Source organism: Acanthopagrus latus, chromosome 8 (genome assembly GCF_904848185.1).
Source record: "Acanthopagrus latus isolate v.2019 chromosome 8, fAcaLat1.1, whole genome shotgun sequence".
Classification (NCBI taxonomy): domain Eukaryota; kingdom Metazoa; phylum Chordata; class Actinopteri; order Spariformes; family Sparidae; genus Acanthopagrus; species Acanthopagrus latus.
In genome coordinates, this window is record NC_051046.1 from 15,239,701 (window position 1) to 15,260,430 (window position 20,730).

Genomic DNA, 20,730 nt, shown 5'->3' on the forward strand with positions numbered 1-20,730 from the left:
TTCTGCCAGACATAAATACAACACTTTATAGAAAGGCAATGCTAAACTGGCATATTACTCTAGGTTTGTGGGATGTCTTTACCCTGGGTTTGCCTCACAGGTGATATACAGCCCGCCTTACCGCGGAAGAATGCATACATAACTCAGGGCTGAAAAAGTACCCTCACTTTCTCTGCATTTTCTGTGGCCTGTTTTTATTTATAGTGAATATTAAAAATAGAAAAAATAGAAAATAGAATCAATACAAGATGAGGCGATGACACACAATGCTCTTTGAAGTAAAGACGCAACATTTATCTTAAAGTATCAGTGCTCGAGCAAACATGGTTGTAGTCTGGCTGCTGCAGTTTCAACGCGGAGGTTCAACACAGCCTCTCTTTTTTGAAAATATGTGTTTTCTCTTATGTTGAAACCACCCTCGTATTTAGAATAATGTTGGCTTATTCTGTTTGTGTATTCTGAGTAAATGTCTGGTTATGCTGTTTTAATTTGCATGACAAAGAAAACTGTATAACAGGCCTCACGATCACTTGTTGTGCAACAAATGCACCATGTTCTGTCAAAATATCTCCTATGATACAGTTATTACCAATACATTTCTGCTTATTTTTCAGTTGGTGTTTAAAGGCAGCCACCTCAGATTGAATGGAGAGTGTACACTGAAGGCATTATAAATAATCTGATTTACACATCAAACTGCGGGCGGGCATACCGTTCAGCGTGCTGTCCATCTTCTTGCCTGACTCCTTGTCCTTCACGTAGAAGAGAACATTGGTCTCCGGTGACTTGTCGTATGAAAACTAAGAAATTGGAGGAAAATGAATTATTAATTCAGAATCCAGTGATTAATGGCACTTAAGCTCTCCTCGGCAAACAGTGTGGGCTGCTGCTCCCCCGTGCCAAGAGAGAGGGGGGGAAAAAAAAGACTTCTTTTTTTTTTTTTTTCCACCCAATCTGGCACATTTTCAGCTAAAGAAATCAATGTTGGAAAAGAACATAGCTGGGGGCTAGGCACTGCTTGAGTTTCCCAATCACAGAATTCACAATGTGGAGAAGGAACAAAAATAACTCCAGTGAGGAGAGTGTGTCCATTAGAGGGAGCTAGAGAATATCAAAGGGGCTGTGGAAACCAGATAGAGGGTGATTTGATTTATAAGCCTGGAATGAAATCCTCTGTGCAGAGATAGAAAGTTTGCATTTAGACTGCCAGTACCCAAAAAATTGAAATGAAGTGGCAGTGGCTTTCACTTAGTTTCAGGGTTGCTCCATATTGCACTTTGATAATCCACAAATCAGCCATAGTTCAAGGACCGTGTCTTGAGTGAAAGCAAAATTGGCTGGAAGCCATCTGAACAAACTTTTTTAAAGGAATGAAATCAGCAGCTCATTGAGAATACAGAGGCACAGTCGAGGGTCAACGTGAGGCTGAGATGACTGTAACGTGATCAGAGAAGCGCTGCGCTCACATTGAAGCCGCCGAAGGTGTAGAATGGTCCGTCCTCAAAAATGACCTCTTCTTCCATGTTTCTCATCAGCTCGGTGCCGATGGTGAAGACACGACCCTGGAGATCCACAAGAAAACAGAGAGGAAACAAGGTTTGTTTGTTAATGTGATCCTATTTTTTCAAAACGCTCTTCCCCTGATCCTTCTTGTCTTGCTACAGTGCAAGACATGAAAAACACAAGAGTACAAGTTAAGAATATGCTCTTCCAGCTCAGCAACAAGTTGTGTCTTAATGATTAACACTTTCATTCTTTTCAGTCATCGGAATTACAAATGTAGGTGACCGATCAAAAACTGCTCACATCAGAATGTAAATGGATTTTCTATACAGGAACACTGAAGGTCTTAATGAGGATCTGTCCTTAATGGCTTGCCGTTTTTCATTTGGTGAATAATGGAAGCTGTCCTGCTGTTGCTTTTAGCTTTTTTTCGGTGAACATTGTTATGTATACACCAGGTGAAGTGTATAACACTGATCAGGCCGTTTCAATGCAACACTCTGCTGGGAAACCTTGGGTCCTGGCAAATGAGCATCCTGGGACACGCCGGCAAATTCTGATGCATGGAGATCCTTTTGAGTCCTCTGGGTTGCAAAGCGGGAGCCTCAATGGATCGAACTCGTTTTGACACGTCCCTCAGATGCTTTGTTTGATTGAATTTGGCGGCCAGGTTGATGCCTTGATCCCTTTGTTATAGCTCTACTGCTATCGTGAGTGTTGTTGCAGTGAGAGGTTGCACTTGGTCTGCAGCCATGTTTGGGTGACAGCTACATGAATGCCAGGGCCCACGTTTTTCTCAGGAGGACACTTTCATTGAAACAAGATGATTAATGTTATTCCCTTTGCCTGTTGGTCCTTTGAGAGTTGTGGCCAGTTTGCATATAGAGTTGAATACTCACATACAAGGACACATGGGTGTATGCATATATGTCTTACCTCAGTGCTGCTTGTCTGATAGTCGATGGTCATATGAGAGAACGTTTTGCAGATGGGAGAATTAATTTCTTCCCAAAAAACTGTGACCAGTCTGGTTCACGGCAGTCCCGCTATGCATTTAAAAGAGTTGACTGGTTTTGATTACTTTACATGCTTTAGATTCAGTGTCCGCACCACTTTACCTGGTAGAGGTCCAAATTGATCCCCTCGAAGCTGATGCGAGTCTTGTAGCCCACGGGGATCAGCCCGGGATCTGGATTCTCAAACTGAGGACACTTGGCTCCCTGAGAAGGCATCAGGACAAATCAGATCCTCCTACTTCCAAATCATTTACATTTTAAACATGCCAACCACTTAACAGACACCCTCATCTGCGGAGACAGATAAGTGTATCTCTGAAACATCTGCTGACTTGTAAATTGATATCCTCCACCCTTCATTATTTGTCACGCAAGATGGTGCCAGCTGATACCGGGATTTGAGATATTTTAAATTAATTTTTCAGGAGGGTTTTAGGAACGCTCAGATGCAGAGGCACGTGTGGTCTTGGTGAAACTTCTGCCACACTCCCCCCCCCCACACGCCCCTGACGCGTTAACCCTCGGGAGGACTAACCTGACGGTGCTTGATAATGTTGGGGCCAGCCACGGCGTCGCTCATGTCGGTGCAGGTGTGGTCGTGCGTGTTCCACTGGCAGCCCCATGCACTGGCCACGCATGACATGCACCTGGAATACAGCGAGATAAACACTGAAGGCAAGAAAATAATGCCAAATACATAATTAGGCAGGAGCACGCACGCAACAGAAAGCACACACAAACAATATCTAAAAACATGCAAACTCATCAAAGAGCGTCCGGCAAAAAAATCCATGCTGCTGACAACAAAATGGATCTCTGCAACTTCACATAAGCAAAGCTCGTTCATCACGCATTCCTTGGCATGAAAGAAATGAAGAAAAAAATAAGGAGGGGGGAAAAAAATGGCGAGATTGACTTTCATTTTTTGATTAATGAATAGGAAACTGAGGCAATTTCCTCGGCTTGGTAATAAACGGGGGAGAGAAAATGCAAGAGGTGCATTCAAAACTACCATGCATCACAATTTACAAACAGAGCCTTGATCTCTCATCTGTTCATGCGCGGTGATACATTTACATCAAGGTTGTCAGGGGATGCTGTGTTCAGTGTCACTGTGTATTTTCAGTGAGTGACAGAGCAGAACTGATAGATTAACAGACTGACTCACGGTGTGTTTTCAGATTTCCTCACTGTGGCGGCACAGTTATAGAACTTGAACTCCCGCGTCGCCAGCTCGACAGTCTCGTTGACGAAAAGCTTGATCGCCACGGCCACGAAGTCTGAGGACGCAGCAAAGGGAGAAATAAACATGCATTAAACATTCACATTCATGGATGTTGACAGTGTCTTTGGGAATTATTCTAAATATTTGAGACTTCCACAGCTCATGACCATTAAATAAGTTTGTGACAGAGCATGAACTCAACTACCTTTATACTCCTTATGTATTAATGTTTTTGCTTAACAAGACTGATGGCTCTGTTGGGCACAGCAGTACTTAGAGGTAAACGCCAACATTGCCATGCTAACATGCCGGCAATGCTAACATGCTGATATTTAGCAGTAAATGTTTACCATGTTCACCATCTTAGCTTAGAACGCTAACATTTGCTCATCAGTGAAAAAAAAAAAAAAACACAAAGCAGCTGAGGCCGATGGGACTCAAAACTTTTGCCATTTTTCCGTCATCACCAAGTATTTTACACAGCAAATGGAAAGTCAGAGGATCATCAAAGTGACTGCAATTAATCCTGAGAGGGACGTGGATGTTCATACTGCAAACAAATAGGGGGCAGTATATCACAAATGTATCTGCTATCTGCTGCTAGCTGTAGCTGCGATTAGCTCAATAGCTGAGTTGTGTTAGTGTTCACATCGCTAGCACTGGACTCGCGTGCTAACTTCAATAGATATCTCTGCAACACAATACATCATAATGTCAAAACTGCTTAGCATTCACATTACGTTGATAATAACTAAATAACTGCCCCTAGCTCCAATCCTCCGACGTTAACCTCATGATGAGAAAAAGCAAGAGATTCATCCTCTGGGCACCGCGAATGTGCATGAAACGTTAAATAGCAATCCATCCTGCAGTTGTTGAGATATTAAAATCTTTGCGGTGAAGCGACTGTACATCTGACAGACTGTCATTCCTAAGCAATGCCGCGAGCGCTGCAAGTAAAAAAATGTGTTTTACATTAGCTCTCCTTTCTCTAGTTGCCCCCTAAAATACTGTGCTCTGTACAATGTACTGTTCCTGTTGTCTGTCAGCTCAAAGTTTAAGGCAACCAGTGCTCCTGGGTTTCCCTCAGGAAACTGTTCAGCTGAGGTGGTGAGCCACTTTGACATGGTACATCTGCTCTTGTGACCAATTCATTTCTCATTTGATAGCCTACACAACTGCCTCAACTCAACACATATATGGAATTTGCTGGAGGGAAAACAGCACCTGTGTCTGGTTAAACAAAAATGATTTATTTTACAATAAAAACGTCTCTGTAGGGATACTCACCTTAACCATCAGAGTCAAAAACAAGCACTCTAACTGGACACAATATGACGGTTCGCAAGTGCCCGCAGGGATTACGTTTCAGCCTACTTCTCGCCTGCCAGCTGCAGCAATCTCGCTCAATACTGGACCCATTTCAACAACTACTTTCCCCATCAATCACTTTAACACAAAAAATATGGGTAATGAAGTCCAGGTCATAAATTACCAGCATTACCCTTAAATTTAGTGGAGAAAACTCCCTTACAAATCTGTAGTTAATCACTTTTTGGTCTCACTCCGTTTCGCCTATTTGCCCAGAGGAGATACAGTTTGCCTTGAAACAGAATGTGTTAAAAGAGAGAAGGCTAATCATAAAGGGCCATACCTTGGTCCTCAGGCGTCTGTGGTATAAGTGAAGGGTTGGGCAGATCGCAGGAGACCTGACCGGAGTCGGAAATGGTGCCCTCACTTCGGAACTTCTGGATGGTGCATTGCAGACGGTCAGAAGCCCCGACTGCAGGGAGGGATGGGATGTTGATCTCCACCTGATCAAAAAAAAAAAATATTTCAAGGATTTGGAAACTCTTTCATAGAAAGAGTTCTCGTCTATGATCTCTTTGGCTGAGCTACATCTGTTTCCACTGAGTCATCCACAGAGCAGAGGAAAGAATTCAAACACACTGTATCCATGAAGTAAAAATAAAGCTGAAGATTGATTGAGAACAACTAAGAAGGACAGGTGCTGTTGAAATATAAGAGTAAGTAAGAAGCGGAGCAAGAAAGTAGAAAAAAGGGGTTACAGAACAAGTGCACAAGAGAGGCTCTCCATCTTCAGGCTGCGAGCACAATCAACTAGGTCGGTTATAATAAGCCAGTTTGGAGTTTTCTGGACGGATCGATACAGAGCAGGAAGACCGAGAGCCCAGGGTCTCTGATTCACAATGGAAACAGTTTATTACTCCGGCTATGAATGTTTGTGAGACGGGCATTCAAGTGTGTTTGTGTTCTGTGGAGCGAGAGAGAGAGAGAGAGAGAGAGAGACAGAAAGAGGAGCAGAGAACAAAAGAAGAGAAAGAGCGAGGAAGAGAGAGAAGAGAGGGAAGAGAAGCAGCTCTGTACCTTCTGAGTCTTTTTACAGGAGAGGTTCGGGGGATGGAAGGAGATAATCTTGACACACTGGTGCTTGGGGCTCCACAGCCAGCCATTCTTCTCTTCTGCCCGCCGGCACTCAGACCTCCTGGTACACCTTCAGAAGAAGGATGAACAACTCCCATCAGCCCCTGCTCCACCACCCCTAAACACTTTCACAAGGCCTCAGAACACAGCATCCATGGACTGTTACAGATTTACAATGTGCTTTTGTGAATAACAACCGTATGCCCAAGTGACCTCAAACAGCGTCTCTGCCGATTCTCATGATTACATTTTCTATAGATGTGAAAAACATTAAATGTCCTGCAATGGTAAATGCTTTTGCAGTGTAAAAACAGCAATAGTTTCCAGGTGAAAGGGTTTATATTTATAATAGATTAACTGATTAATCCATCATTAATTCATCAAGTGAAAATGCGAAACATTTTTTTCCAAGCTTTCAACTGTGAGTATTTGCTGTCTTAATAAAGTAAACTGAAGAAAGGGCAGGGCAATATATACACAATATATATTGATTCTGTGATGTGAGAGTATATATCGTGTCTTCTTTTCCTGTTTTTAAAGGCTGGATCGTAGTAAAGTGATGTAATAATCTAAACTTACCAGACTGTTCTACACTTTCCTCTTTTCCCACTTAGTCATTATGTCTGCATAACTGATGACCATAGTGATAGAGTCATTTTTTTCATCATCATCGCAGTATAATCATGCAGAGTAAAGCCTTCATAAAAGACTGCCTGAAAGACGATGAAAAAGAAAGAATCATTTTATTTTAAATGGACTAATCACGCCCTGGGTAAATGGATATGGGTGGGATACATTCACACCATCTGGCCAATCAGACGACTCCCAGCTAGCCATTAGCTACCCCCAGATTAATTGGTGTCAGTTTGGTGGCGTTTGGCTGCGTTAGCTAGCATGATTGCTGAGGAAGAGAGGAGAGAAAATACGGGCACTTCACAGGCTGTTTTCTTATCACAGGTCACATCATCATTGCAATACTGAACATTGCAGATGTTCCTGATATGGTGTCCTGATGTGCTTTTTAACTGTTTTGGTAATCAGTGAATGCAAAAGTGCCAAATATTTGCTTGTACCAGCTTCTAACATATGTGGATTGGCTGATTGGCTTTTCATTATAAACAATAGTAAATGAACCATGTTTTGGTTTTGGACCTTAAATAAACAGGTTGATTCTCTGGTGCCCCCGAACAAGGCGCTGGTTAAGATCTTGAGGTGGTCCCCTGGCGCTGCATGCCGCCTACTGCTTCCTCGGGATGGGTTAAACGCAGAGCACAGTTTCATCATGTTGTATATTGTATCTTATGTGATGTAACAAAAAGCAAATAGATTCTTCTTCCCCTTCTTCTAAAACAACCAATGAAAGAATGTTGATTTGGGCCCTGCAAAGTTACGATGCATGTATTGGACTACTTTTATATATATCGTGATTTACTGAGAAAACAAGTGGCACTTATCTAATTACCGCTATTGATAATAAAAATTATGTTTTGTAAGAGCCTCGAAAAGCAATCCAAAAAATTTGTTGTATGATTTCATTAACATATAATTTACAACAACAAAACAACCTTAGAATTCAGTTCTTCAGTATTCATAATTTGGGTAAAACTGATTAAACCAAAATCATATTAGAAAGGGAATACAATGTCAAGCTGACATGTTTTAATAATGTGCAAATAAAAAGGACACGCGATTTTACGGAAATAGTACGGATTACCTCGTGTTCGTGAAGCAGAGGTGAAAAGAAAAAAGCAACAAGCTAAGAGGGGCTGCAAGAAATCTATCGATCTCTGAATTATGTTCTTGACTGATTAATAATTATCTTGTCAATAAATAACAGTTAACAGAGAGAAATGTCCATTAGTGTCAGACCTCCAGGTATTGTCATCAATTGTCTTGCTTTATGACAGCAAAATCCAAAACGATATACAGCTTACTACAATTTAATTAAAGACAAAAAGCTGAATTCATCCCTTCAAGAAGCTGAAACCATTAAATGTTTTTCTTGTAAAGTGACCAAAATAGTTTTTGAGTATTTTGTTATCAACTGTCGAAGCCCTAACATTAAGTAAGGTGCATACAGTGTTTCTTTTTTCAAAGTATCAACAACTTCCAGGGGGACCCACCAGTTTTTCCTGCCTTTCTTTTGTTTCTTGTTCTTGGTCACTTCCCTGTAAAATGCATGATACATGCAGCCTTTTCTACCCTCTAGACCCTGATAAATATAGGCTGATGAGAGTAAATTGCACAGACTCCCTTCGCTGCATGAGGCTGACAAACAGCTTTAATTCCTTACGGCTGCACGGACAACAGGAGATGGAATATAAACACCGAAGGGTACTAAAAGTGTCTGCAGTAAAACACTGAACAAATACCCTGCTGTGTTTTACAGATGGAATCGCGTGTGTGGGTGTTTGTGCTAGTCTGTCGCTGTGCGCATGCATTTATAAGTCCTTCCGCGAGTGTTTGTGAGAGTGTGTGTTCCTCACCTGCCCTCCAGGACACACCAGCCACAGTAAGGGTCCCTCAGTTCCACGCATGATTGGCAGTCCTTCTGTTTGAGGCACGTCTGCACTGGCACCTTGGTGATCTGGGGCGTTAAAACATAAAATATGATCAAAGACTGCACCTGAGGGGAGACACTCAGCAAAATAGCATTTTAAGCATGGCCACAAATGTTTCTTGGCTTGTTTCAGGTGTGCAGAGTGGAAGTAAAACCGGTCCTGTCACAGCACATGGTCTCTCATGTCTGCTCCCCATGTCTGTAATTGTTCCTTGATACAATCAGGCTACGTATAATAACACACATTTCTTAAATCATGCAACAGAGCGATGGAGGAACTCTCTGTAAAAGATAGAAAACGTAACCGCTTTCTCTCTAAGTGCTGTGAAATGCTGCGCTCCTGTGGTACAGGCACTATTGAAAAGTCCAAATCTGCATGAAAAAGAGACTTGGAAATTGATTTGAATGAAGATAACTGGAGTAATTAATTCCTTAGTTTAGTTACGCACTTGCTATTATATACATTGTTTTTGGTCTTTTCCTATCATTAAATCTTTCTGGGACAGCAATTCAGCACAAAATTAACTCAATCTTCAATCAGAATAAAATGGGGCACTACGTAACAATTAACAGTCATTTACATGTATTAACTCTCTGGATGCTGTATTCCAAGTGTGTCCTTGTGTAGAGGGTATTTCAAGTTGCAATCAATAACAAGAATTGGTACGTAATATGCCTTAATACTGTGCTGTAGGAGATATCCTGACCCTCTATGTACAAAGGGAAGCAAAGAAAGCCTGTGATAACGAGTCTTTTTTGGCTGAAATCACATTACATAATCACCGTCAGTAAATTGCAGGACCCCGTTCACCCACTCCTGGATGTCTGTGCGAATCTGTGTATGATTTGCAAAAGGTGTTTGTTGCTGCTGGACTGTGGATTTCTGCGTGAAGGACTTCGTTCCCATTTTCTGCACCAGTCGAAAGGATGTGACTTCACGCATGTTCTGTGACCCAAAGCATCTTTTCTCGGTTTCATGTCTACTTCTGTTTGACCCGACTGCAGTGATGGGAGCTCTGAACTCTGCGCAGGTCGCCTACATGCAGTTCTGTGCCTGAACGCCCTCTGTTATCAACGTTACGTTACAAAAGGGTTCTGACATACACACCTTTTTCTCTGTGGTGATGTAGATGTGGCTTTGACTCAGGTCAAGGAACAGGTTCTTGTTGACCTTCTCTCCGACGGTGGCGCCGGGAATCTTGCTGTACATAAATGGCTCAGTGGTCAGGTGCACCTGGACAGAAAACAAAATTGTAACTCTGTCAGACATGAGGTCTTAACTCTAACCCCCGCCCCAAAGCTTCCCACATATTCAAAGAAGATGAAAAAGGAGTCAAGTACTATTTCACCTTCAAGACTTCCCCCTGGCTGTTCCCCAAGAAGGCGACGGTGTGATCGTTCTCCACGGCGACGGCTACAGCGGTTAGAAAGCCTGCCGTGGTCCACATAGCATCTGCCTTTAAGGCAAATCTCGGCTTGCTGGCCAGAGGGGAAGGCAAAAAGTCTGCACCACACTTGTATAGTTCCAACGTATCCTTCTGTAAAAGAAAAGGACGAACAAAAGGATGATGACACAGTGTCAATGTTATACAGCAGTGAATACAACAGGGAATATGTGTGAATCAAACGCCCTCTACTCAGTAAGCTTTACAGCAGGAGTCATCACAGATCACCATCGAAGGTTGCTGTAATACAGTGGTAGTGGAAAGGTCTAAATACCTTTAACATTATGTTTTGTAATGTTATTTATTCAAACAAACAATAGAAAAGCTTTTCGCTTTTACTTAATGATCTGAAGTAGATGCTGATTGGACAATGTAACGGCTGTACAAAAATGCAAGTTGTCTATTTCTGCTTTAAAAAGAGCATTTAAAAAAGAAATACATTCATTAAATAATTAATTAAGCAATTAAAACAGAATGTTTTCAGATGCCATTTTTTCTCATTCACAGGTTTACATTTTAGTTTTTAAAATGTCATAACACTGTGAAAAACACTCTGAGGTGAAATCTGCACACTGCTGTGTTCGTCCAACCAACAGTCCAAAACCGAAAACGAAGCTGGAACCAGCAAATGTTCAACATTTGTTTGAAAAATGACTGAAAGGGATTCATCGCTTATCGAAATAGTTGGATATAAATTTTCTTTTGAATGACAAATGGTTCCACCTCCCACCAAGTCACACTTAGAATTTACGAGAGATAAGTCTTTACATTGTTATCTATGGCAGATTTGTAAAAGATGATGTTACGGTACTGATGCACGCCATGAAATGGAAAAATCTCAGCTTTCATCACAGGGCCAAACTGTTTTCCTGCAGGGCCTGATTTGGCCCGTGAGCCAGTGTTTGCCTCCTGCTACTACATGGTATTATTCTGGATCAGTTGAGGGAATCGGGTAAAGAGACGTGGGAGGAGGGAAAACGTGTGAGGCAGAATGAGAGCTTCAGACAGAACAATACAAAGGATCTGCGGAACAAAGTAAACACTGACACAATAAAGTAAACAGTGACGCATCTATGCATTATTGATTACTGCCGAGGGAATTCTTCAAAACATTACCAACTCATTTATCTCAAACACATTTCCACGATGAACCGCTTACTGAAATTTTCGATGTGCAGAATTCGTCCGTTTTAGACGAGTACGGGATGTCCACGGCAGGAAACCCGGAGATCTTGCCCGAGTCGCTGTAGCAGGCGCTGATGATATCAACCAGCTGCTCATTGATGGCGTTGAGTGGGTACATGCAGAGAGCCGAGTCGTTGTCGTCTTCGTCCGGACTCGCCACCACGAACAGAACTTTGTCCCAGGACATGACCTTCCCATGCATACTTGATGATCCGGAAAGGACCCTTGCGAGCTCCTTCCCTGGAGAAGCCACGTACGCAGCTTGGACTTTGTTGTATCGATTATTTTGGCCACAGTTTAACTGGAGCTCTGTGTGGGAATAGTAATGGGGGTCGTTTTCACAAAGACGAGACACAAAAGTCAGGTTCTTATTATCCGTACCATCGAGTGTTCGCGAAAAGAGGAAATAAATAAAATCTCCCTCTTTGAAGGCAAGGCGGAAGTCATGCAGGTACTTGGGAGCAAATGGCGTCGTCTGCACCGTCGATGCCTCAATGATACTCTCAAACACGACCCAATCGCCGTAGTCCTGAAGGATCCGTGTGCTGATGAGTTTTGTGCTGTCCGCACTTCCGTAGCCCTTCCCAACAACAAACACACTGAAAGTGTCCTCCTCGGTTTTGTAGGTGGACATGACGCCCACCACATTCACATTATCCTCTATGCTCGCCACGTAAGTCCTCTCTCCCTTAGTATCAAGGTAATATATCTGCTGCTCTACATTGGTCAGGTTGAGGAGGGAGCAGATGCCCCGGTAGCGGCTGCCGCAGACTATGAGGGTACCGTTGGACGGATGGACCAGCAGAAGCTTGTTGAGGTTGGGCATGGGCTTCGTGTCCTGGCATGCGGAGGCCGGAGGTGTGCAGGTCCGGGAGTCCTCTTTTGGACCCGTCTCAGCACGAGCCTGTTTCTGGAGCGACGGCCCCAGCTGGTAGATGCTGTTGACCGCCCCCAGGTAGATGCGGCCGGTCTGGGTGTCCTGGACCACATTGTTGATGGGGGTCTCGGAGGTGAACTCCTCCTGGGCTCGTGCGACAGACTTGCAGAAGAGAAAGAGGAGGAGGGAGACCCAGCTCGCCATCTCTGGAGAGAACAAGAAAGAGAGAGGCGTTTCATTATCAATGCAGTTAAATGCACCCGTAAATGAACACTAACCACCCGCAACACGTGACTGCAGTGTAGAGTGGGAGTGCGGGTTAACATTAACACACACTCGCACATGCAATCTGATGGTCAGATGTACAGGTTTGCAGTGAGACGGCCCAGTTACAAGGGTTGAAGTGAACAGTTCGATATTTGGGAAATAACCTTCCGCTTTCTTGCCAAGTTACATGAGAATAGCGCAACACTTTTTTGGCTGTGTTTTTTGTAGAGGTTAAACAAACAAGATATGTTGATTAGTGAAGTTAATTAGTTACTAGCTTTAGGAGGCAGACATTTTTAAAAAAACATCAACGAATATTTGTGGACTTCAGCGTGCTAATGGCAAAGAGAGTAATAGCCATCTCGTGGAAAAACACTAGTAGCCCAAGTGTGAAGAAGTGGTTGTCTGAACTGTCTTCAACTCTCCCTTTAGAGAGAATAACATATACAATAAAACACAGAATACATATTTTCCACCAGATCTGGGAACCCTTTATTAACTATGTATTGAGGACGGATCTGTCTCATCTGATGGAAGTGCCTGGGGACATGTAAACTATAGTGCTTTGCAGTACTTAATGTTATTGCTTTAATATTATGTATTTACTTATTTTTTATTTTTTTGAACTCACTAACCTTATTCCCAACCAATAACTTGAAATCTTGTAAGGACCAGTGTTGACATGTTTGTTCATGACATGTAACTACATTTCTTTATATTTCTTTGTAATATTGTGAAAACAATAAAAAGAATGCTGGCAAAAAAAAAAAGCAAACCATGTCCTCTCTCCAGCTTCATTCTTTCTCATTCTTCTCTTTATTCTTTTAAAATGGTTGCTGAATTTATAACAAAACGTGTTTTACCTCCAGTGCTAGTTGAATCTAGCCATGTGGATTACTTGATTTTGGTGAAATTATAATAATAATAATAATAATAATAATAGCTGATGTTAGTTTAGGAATGGTGTCCGCTCACATAAACTAACGACCAGCTTCCGGCAAAAAAGTTCCACAGAGCCCATTTAAAGCTTTACTATTAGAATGTTACAACAACCGCGCTTTCATTAAGAGTTCACACACCTGTGGATCGACAGCTGCGTAGGAAAAAGCCAAGCACTGATAAAATCAGACTAAAATGCTCCTGCACACTGTCCTCTTCTCATGCAATCAGGAAAAAAGATTCTGACGCAGACCTTCATGAGGTTATTTTAAAAATAACCCAACAAAGGTCCTGCAGCACAAAAGCATTCTCTATTCTCTCTGTGAATACAGACTATTTCTTTGGTAAAGAGTAGTTCCGTAAACATTTAACTGGCATTGTTTATGACTGGGTCAGTGTCGGATTCGTTAAATGTGATCTTTTAATTGTTTAAGCTCCACAATTACAATTCATCTCCATCTCTGAAGCAGAAATCTGAGCGACAGAACAGCTTCAAACTTGGCAAGTGAGAAAATATGTTTTCTCTTTCTGTAATTTGGACGTACTGATGCTTCAAGAGTACTAAACATGACACATATCAAGATGAAGATTTAGGTTATTGGGATAAAAACTACTAAAAAAACAGCCTGAAGCGAATAGTGTGTAGAGTAGCTGTTTGGGTATGACTCAACTTCCTGCTCCAGTTCCATAAAGGGTGTGCTATTTTTGATTTAATTGACTTAATATCAGAGATGATCGCTGGTGAAAAAATAAAACCGCTCTGCGCGGGGGTAAAGAAAGATTAAGGCCGAGCGCTAGATCTCAAACCATAGCACAATAAAATCCTATTTAAAACGCTTGGATCCGTTCCAACTTCATTTGCACTTTTGCTTCCCTCCCCCCCCCACCCCTTCAACAACACCTCTGAGCACAATGCTCACAGGAAGTACACCGTTTTGTCTCAGGAAACATGATCACACAATCTCCCCGTAAAATACAGACGGCATCACGTCCTGGCAAACAGCAGGTGCCTGTGGAGTCCTCGCTCACTGCTGTTTGCCCAGGCTGTGGTAAATATGGAACTGCAGGTGGCTTTGAAGCCGCTGTTGCCCACACAGCAAATGCGCGTCGATGTTTGCATGTGGTTTTCGAGCTCTTGCGCTCTCAATAGCATCCTCCCTCTCTCATTCCGCTTTGTCAGTCAAGTCAATAGGCGCATTTGTCAAATTGAAAAGCCCCGACGAAACTTTGAGGAAAGCTGTGTGTTATTACGTTAACTTGCCTTCCCTCGTCGGACTAAGTGAGGAGACCACTGATTAGACATTTGCCCAGGGGGGGACCTGTTAATTTCGCTGGCAACTCCCATTTGCATTTAAGTATCCAACACTTGATTTGATGATTTTATTTTTCTTCGCATTTACTGCCTCAGTCCACCAACCCCCCCCAACCAAATTAAACTGCGTAAATGTATCTTGCCCTTTTCAATTCATAGCCCTAAATATTTCAATTAAAATTGAAATGGTGCAATAAAATCTCTCTGTGCTTATTCAGGACAAAAGGGCGTGCAGTTGGTTTTACAGCTTTAATTAAAGGGGAAGGGTAGTCAGCTCTTTGTCAAGATTTAAGTAAGAGGAGGAGACAAGAATAAATGTTTAGTTTAGATGCACACTGCAAGGGTGGACAAAATAAAAGGAACATCATAGGAACAACAATTGCATCTCTAAAGTGACACAACTGCAATTACAAAAGACGGATCCACGGGCTAAACTGAATGACAATTACCAGCATGTGTCAGCTTTAAAAGGCGCATCAACGACTCACTTTTATGTTGGAGTGTTCAAAAGGAGCATCGCCAAAACTGCATAAACTGCAAAACGTCCCTGCAGCCTCAGAATGTTGACAACAAAAACAAAACACAGTCGGGCTGCGCTGACAAAGAGTGGTGGCAAAGAGTGGTGGCAAATTGCAAAAATGTTCACGGAGAGAGACAGAGAAATGGCCTTAAAAATGATCACAGAAATAAATGAACACCTCTGTGAGGCAGTCTCGGTGTAGTAAAGTTTGCGCTGTTAAAGTGAGCCTCACAAAGCCAGACTTAAGGCAGGGCAGCCTCTTGGCAACAACGTCGAAGGCAGAATGCAGATGGCACCTCGACTGAAGGCAGAAAACTAACAGGCTCATCCAAAAAACGTCTACAGGTGCCGGATCAAAAAGAAGAAACCGAACAAACAAAACAAAATCTGACAAGAAAACACAGAAAAATCAATGCGCGCCACAATAAAGTGAATGCTTGATTATGCCAAGGTGCACTGAAGGGTGCTGACCTGTATCTTATTTATTGCTGTCCACCACCTTCCTCGATCTTCATTTAGCCTTTTTTTTTTCTCTAGGGTTTCTTTAAAAAAAAAAAAAAAAAACCCAAAACCTTCCTGTCTCCGTTTTCCCATTTTTCACTCATTTTGTTAACTTTTGTTTCTGCAAAGTGCCACAGTCAAACAAAGTGGAGTTTCAGAGACTTTGTGTATTCTGGTGAAATAACAAGCAGAAAAGTGAACACTGAACTTGCATGAATCTATGGTATAACCAATACTCTGCATCCATTCATTTTTTTTTTGCCCCTGCACCTTAGGGAGTCCCTGTGCCCCGTGTTTGTCAGCCTCTTGACGGTGACTGACAATGGTGCGACCCCTGGGATCAACAGAAAAAAAATTGACTTTGCAGATTTTACAAAAACGCATGCTATTTTCCTTTAAAAAACGCTTGGTGAGAAACAAATTATTCCTTCCAGGACGCCTGGATCTCAGTTCTTTCTCACCTCCATTTCTCTGGAGCATGAGAAAGAAAGTACAGTAGAGGAACGGGCCATGAGGGTGAGAGAATCTGTCGTAATTCGAGGGAACTACAGGAGTAAAACATGGAGCGGGGCAATGAAATGTGAGCCCGGAAGCTTGTCAAGCAGGGCTACAGTGTATAAACGCAGATTTTATTAGCGTTACTTCTCAATTTGCAGCCGTTTTATTATATTTCCTAGACCTTAGCAGCTTGACTCTGTTTGTGCTCACAACCAGCTGCTACTTGACAGCCTGCTGATGGTTAAACAGTTTCGATGAGACAGGTTCGGGTACTCTACCCTGCCACATAACCTTTAATGTGCATTCTGATTGAGGAAACACCTGCCAGGAAAATCACTAATTTATATCTTCAGCAGGCATTCCTGCAAATACTCGCTGAAGCTATAGCAGCACATGTCGGGAAATCAAACAACAGATGTTTGGCTTAACGGTTTTATTCTGTTTTTGGACACAACGAGGAAGGACCATGCCGTCTAAATATTGGGGGCAACTGTAAGTACGGACAGTAACTGAAGCAGGACTGCCTCTCTGGATCTGCTAAAAAAACTGTATTATCAATAATCAATTCACCCGGCCATGATACAGACCGCACAGAGAGACTCGACAAAAGGTGGATTATGTCAATGGTCTCTGTGACAGAAAATTACTCTACTCCTTTGACTTCCAATCACAGACACTGTGACAAAGCAACTTTCTCGGCCTGTAACGTACAATGCAAGGACAATGTCTCGGGGCGCTCAATTAGGGTTTTCGAAAAAACTCCAGTTCCACTTACATCCACGGCTTCAAAGGGTCCTTCTCCTATTCATGCAAATCCTATAGAGCCAGCCCCCTGACCGGAAAAAAAAAAGAAGTTTCCCCTCAGATGCTGCATTGTGGGTCAGTGCAAACGAAAAATTCTCAACACATTTTCAAAGGCGCCCCGTTCTCTCCCAGGATGTCTCCTTCTGTTGCTCTATCACTTTTCATCCTTTTTTTCACGGGCTTAATCCTGAACGCTGGAATTAAAGAGGCTTCAAAGAGCTGAAGAGAGGCAGACGTCTGGTGGGGGTGACACAGGTGGAATGAGGCCCATTTCTCCGCAGACCAGCCCACCTCTCTTTTCTCTCTCCCTCTCTCGCTCAACATGTCTGTAAGCCGCTGTGAGAGAACATGGCAACCGGGCATACCATCCAACACGTGGCTATTGTGAATAAATAAAAAGCAGCTAATTTTAGAGGCTGTGTGCTGCATCAGCCTCCAGCTAATGAGGCCTCCAATGGCCTGAGATAAATAATAATGAAACACATCGTGTGCTAATGAAGCTGGCAAATCTGAAAAATGTGATCCCGTGAAAGACACCGGTGATGAATTAAAAAGCGCCTGATCGCGGACTTCAAATTAGAAATCTCTCGTTCCTCTGCACACTTCTGTTTTACTGTGAGTGCAGCGTTTTAATGCCGTTACAGTAAAAAAAAAGCGACTGGAGAGGTTAAACAGAGAATAATCATAATGAACGCTTACGTAACATCCCCAGTAAAAGCGGCGCAGTTCAGCAATATGCATAAACGATAATGATGAGATGGATCCTGGAGCGAGTAGGTTGCTCTTGAGCTTTTAACCTGGAAATGTTTAATCAATTATTTGTTAATGAAATTCAGTTCTCTAGTGTTTGTCCTTATTGTATAACACAGCACTGACTGCTAAAAGTGAGGAACTCCGGGGTTCAGGGGCCAGTTTAAAGAACGCAGACACAAAACAAAGAGTTTCGAAGCAGTGACCTCCATTGTCTGGTGTTTATGTTCTCTCCCATTTAAATTGCATGAAAAAATGATGCTGTGCTCTCTTAGTGTTAGTTATGTTATTTACCAGCAGGATATTAAAAGACTGGGCAATATATATGAAATAGATATTTCTGACCAAATTACTTGATATTGACATGGCAAATACTGTAGGACAACAATAAAACAGTCTGACACGTTCAGAAAATGAGTAATTTTTCCATTATGCAGCCTTTAAAACAAGGAACAGACAACACTTGAGTCATATCATGCATAATCTCAAACATGACGATGACATAACGCTATCCTCTTGCCCAGTTCAACTTCTGTTTACCTGCCAGTCAGGACGGTTTCTATGGACTTCCTCCTTGTCGTCACCTAGCGCCACTAGACACCAGGCACCTCACTCTCACCTTTATTAATCATTGATCTGAATTACCGGGCCAATATATAATATCTGTGAGAAGCCCAGACTTGCTGTACCTCACAAAGTGTTGACATTTTATAGATAAATTAAGAAGTTGCATAACACTCGTATTGACCTTATTTGTAGACTATTACACTGAATAACAGCAACACACTGAAGAATCAGCTCAAAATGTCACAACGTTATGAACAACTAAATCAATAAACAACATGGTCAACATAATTTCATTCAGACAAGTGATTCATGGATTCTACCTGTCATTTATTTCTATGTTTGGAGGGGAAAGACGAAAAGCTGCAGAGGTACGACAAGCACGGACTTGAAAACAGGACATGAAGGTGCGTCTCCCTGTTTCTAGTCATAACACACATGCACACACGCCTCTTTTTGATGACTACAGTGCCATCGCTCTAAACCCTCCCTCTACAGGTCAGAACATGTCTGGACAGGAAAAGAAGCTCCCGGCGTCTGGAGAATGAAAGATAATTGAAAAATGGCAGGTGTGCACAGAAACACGCACACACACCAGGAGGCTTAGAGATACATGTGCACATACCAATACGTGCACCAACGCAGCTCGAAGTGCTGACAAGGTAATCCCACTCCGGCCACACAGAGACACTCTTCTCCTCAGACTGCCACGCTGTGTTGCTTTGACACAGGGGCACCAAAACCCAGCATGGCATGCACGCCTCTCGGCCAACCCTCTCGCCGCATCCCACTTTTATAGGACGACACACACCAGGAGGAAGTTGCGCGAGCGTGTCTGTGTGAGGGAGCAACGGATCAGGAAGAAGAGAGGGGGGGAAAGAAAAAGCAGTGTGTGTGTGTGTGTGTGTGTGTGTGTGTGTGTCTGTGTAATGATTGGATCACGCACACAAACACGTCCGCAACTGCTGACCTGGCAGGTTTTGAATCAGCGTGAGTGCCCCTCTCACTCATTAAAACAGATACCGAGAGGAAACAGATATAACAAATAAAAACCTACCCTGAAAACATAATAGGATATCACCCCATACCGTGATCATTCATATTCAGCACTTTCTTTATCGGAGAGCCGGCTTTGACGGACGCTGGGCTCTGACATTGATGGGGGGGGGGGGGTGTGTCGCCACGTTGGAGCAGCTTTCAGTGTTGTACGCTGATAAAAGTGAACATCTATTAAATTATTAGCATGTCCCCAGAGGCCTCGGGGAGGAGAAGAGGTGAGTGAGGGGTTAACGCTCTGAAGCAAATCTCTCCATGTCTGTAGTGGTGTGAAAGGGCCTGATAAAGTGTGTACATGGCAAGATGACAACACGGGTTAGACGCCATACAAGGGAGACAGAAATGAGGGGCGGATCCTTATCCTTTATTTTCCCGCCACCGCCATCGAGGAAAAGGATAGGCAGAACAAGCGGCATTGTTAGGGATGAAACACGAAGTGGGAGAGTGTGGAGAACTCTCTCTTTCTCCGCATGTCTCCCATCTTGCTATTTCTTTTTTGACATGCAAGCGTTCTCGTCCCCCCCCCCCCGCAGTGAGATTGTTCCACGAGTTGCAATGGGAGGCTGGTGTGACGACGGCAATCCAATTTCCATATGAACAATTACCCTGCCGTCAGGGTTGGCAGTTCATTTATTTCAATTTGACTGACTGGGAGAACCATGCTCACCAAAGCAGCCAGCCCAGCCATTGTATTCAGGGCACCAGGCACAGGCGAGGGGATTGATGGGCCTGGTCCATTTCACTGGGATCCAGCTGCTCTGGCCTAAATATGCTAACACCTTTAAAGTTGGCCCGTGACCCAAGCAGTGAGTAAATCGCACCTAGACTGTGTGTGTGTGTGTGTGTGTGTGTGTGTGTGTGTCCCAGTTCTCACGCCTGTGCTTCTATTCCTCTCGTGTGTCTACATGTGTCGCCCTCTTGTGTATGTTTGTCCGTTTTGATGTATAACCATGAGTCAGGGTTGCAAGCCTCACCCGCCCCCACCATCCTTTTAGGCACAGCACTTTTCCTCATTAGGACTGATAGGCTGTTTGTGTGGCTGTTTACTGCTCTGTCACCATTTTCAAGGCTCCTGTTATCTCCCCTCTGCCAGCTGGACACTTGAGCAGCGAGAATGCAAAACTACGATCACACAAACACACAAAATACACATTTAAAAAAAACAACAAAAAAAAACGTACATGAGTGCAGGGGATAAACACACACACACACGCGTTTTTTCTGCCTTCTACCTCTACTTCTCGGCAGCCGACCTCAATGTCC

The 20,730-nt window shown here is 43.0% G+C and overlaps 1 protein-coding gene across 2 annotated transcripts in view; it reads right to left on the reverse strand.

The window, feature by feature from the left end:
- Positions 1–20,730, reverse strand: part of plxnb2b (plexin b2b) — a 135,859-nt gene that overhangs the window by 38,904 nt on the left and 76,225 nt on the right. For both annotated transcript variants that reach the window (XM_037106996.1, XM_037106997.1), the window contains exons 3-13: positions 11,354–12,462; positions 10,099–10,287; positions 9,858–9,983; positions 8,676–8,776; positions 6,133–6,259; positions 5,399–5,558; positions 3,688–3,799; positions 3,055–3,166; positions 2,622–2,723; positions 1,467–1,562; positions 713–800 (exon numbers count right to left, since the gene is read on the reverse strand). In XM_037106996.1, coding sequence (XP_036962891.1) covers positions 713–800; positions 1,467–1,562; positions 2,622–2,723; positions 3,055–3,166; positions 3,688–3,799; positions 5,399–5,558; positions 6,133–6,259; positions 8,676–8,776; positions 9,858–9,983; positions 10,099–10,287; positions 11,354–12,460 — 2,320 coding nt within the window. In that variant the 5' untranslated portion in view covers positions 12,461–12,462. The remainder of the gene's footprint in view (positions 1–712; positions 801–1,466; positions 1,563–2,621; positions 2,724–3,054; positions 3,167–3,687; positions 3,800–5,398; positions 5,559–6,132; positions 6,260–8,675; positions 8,777–9,857; positions 9,984–10,098; positions 10,288–11,353; positions 12,463–20,730) is intronic.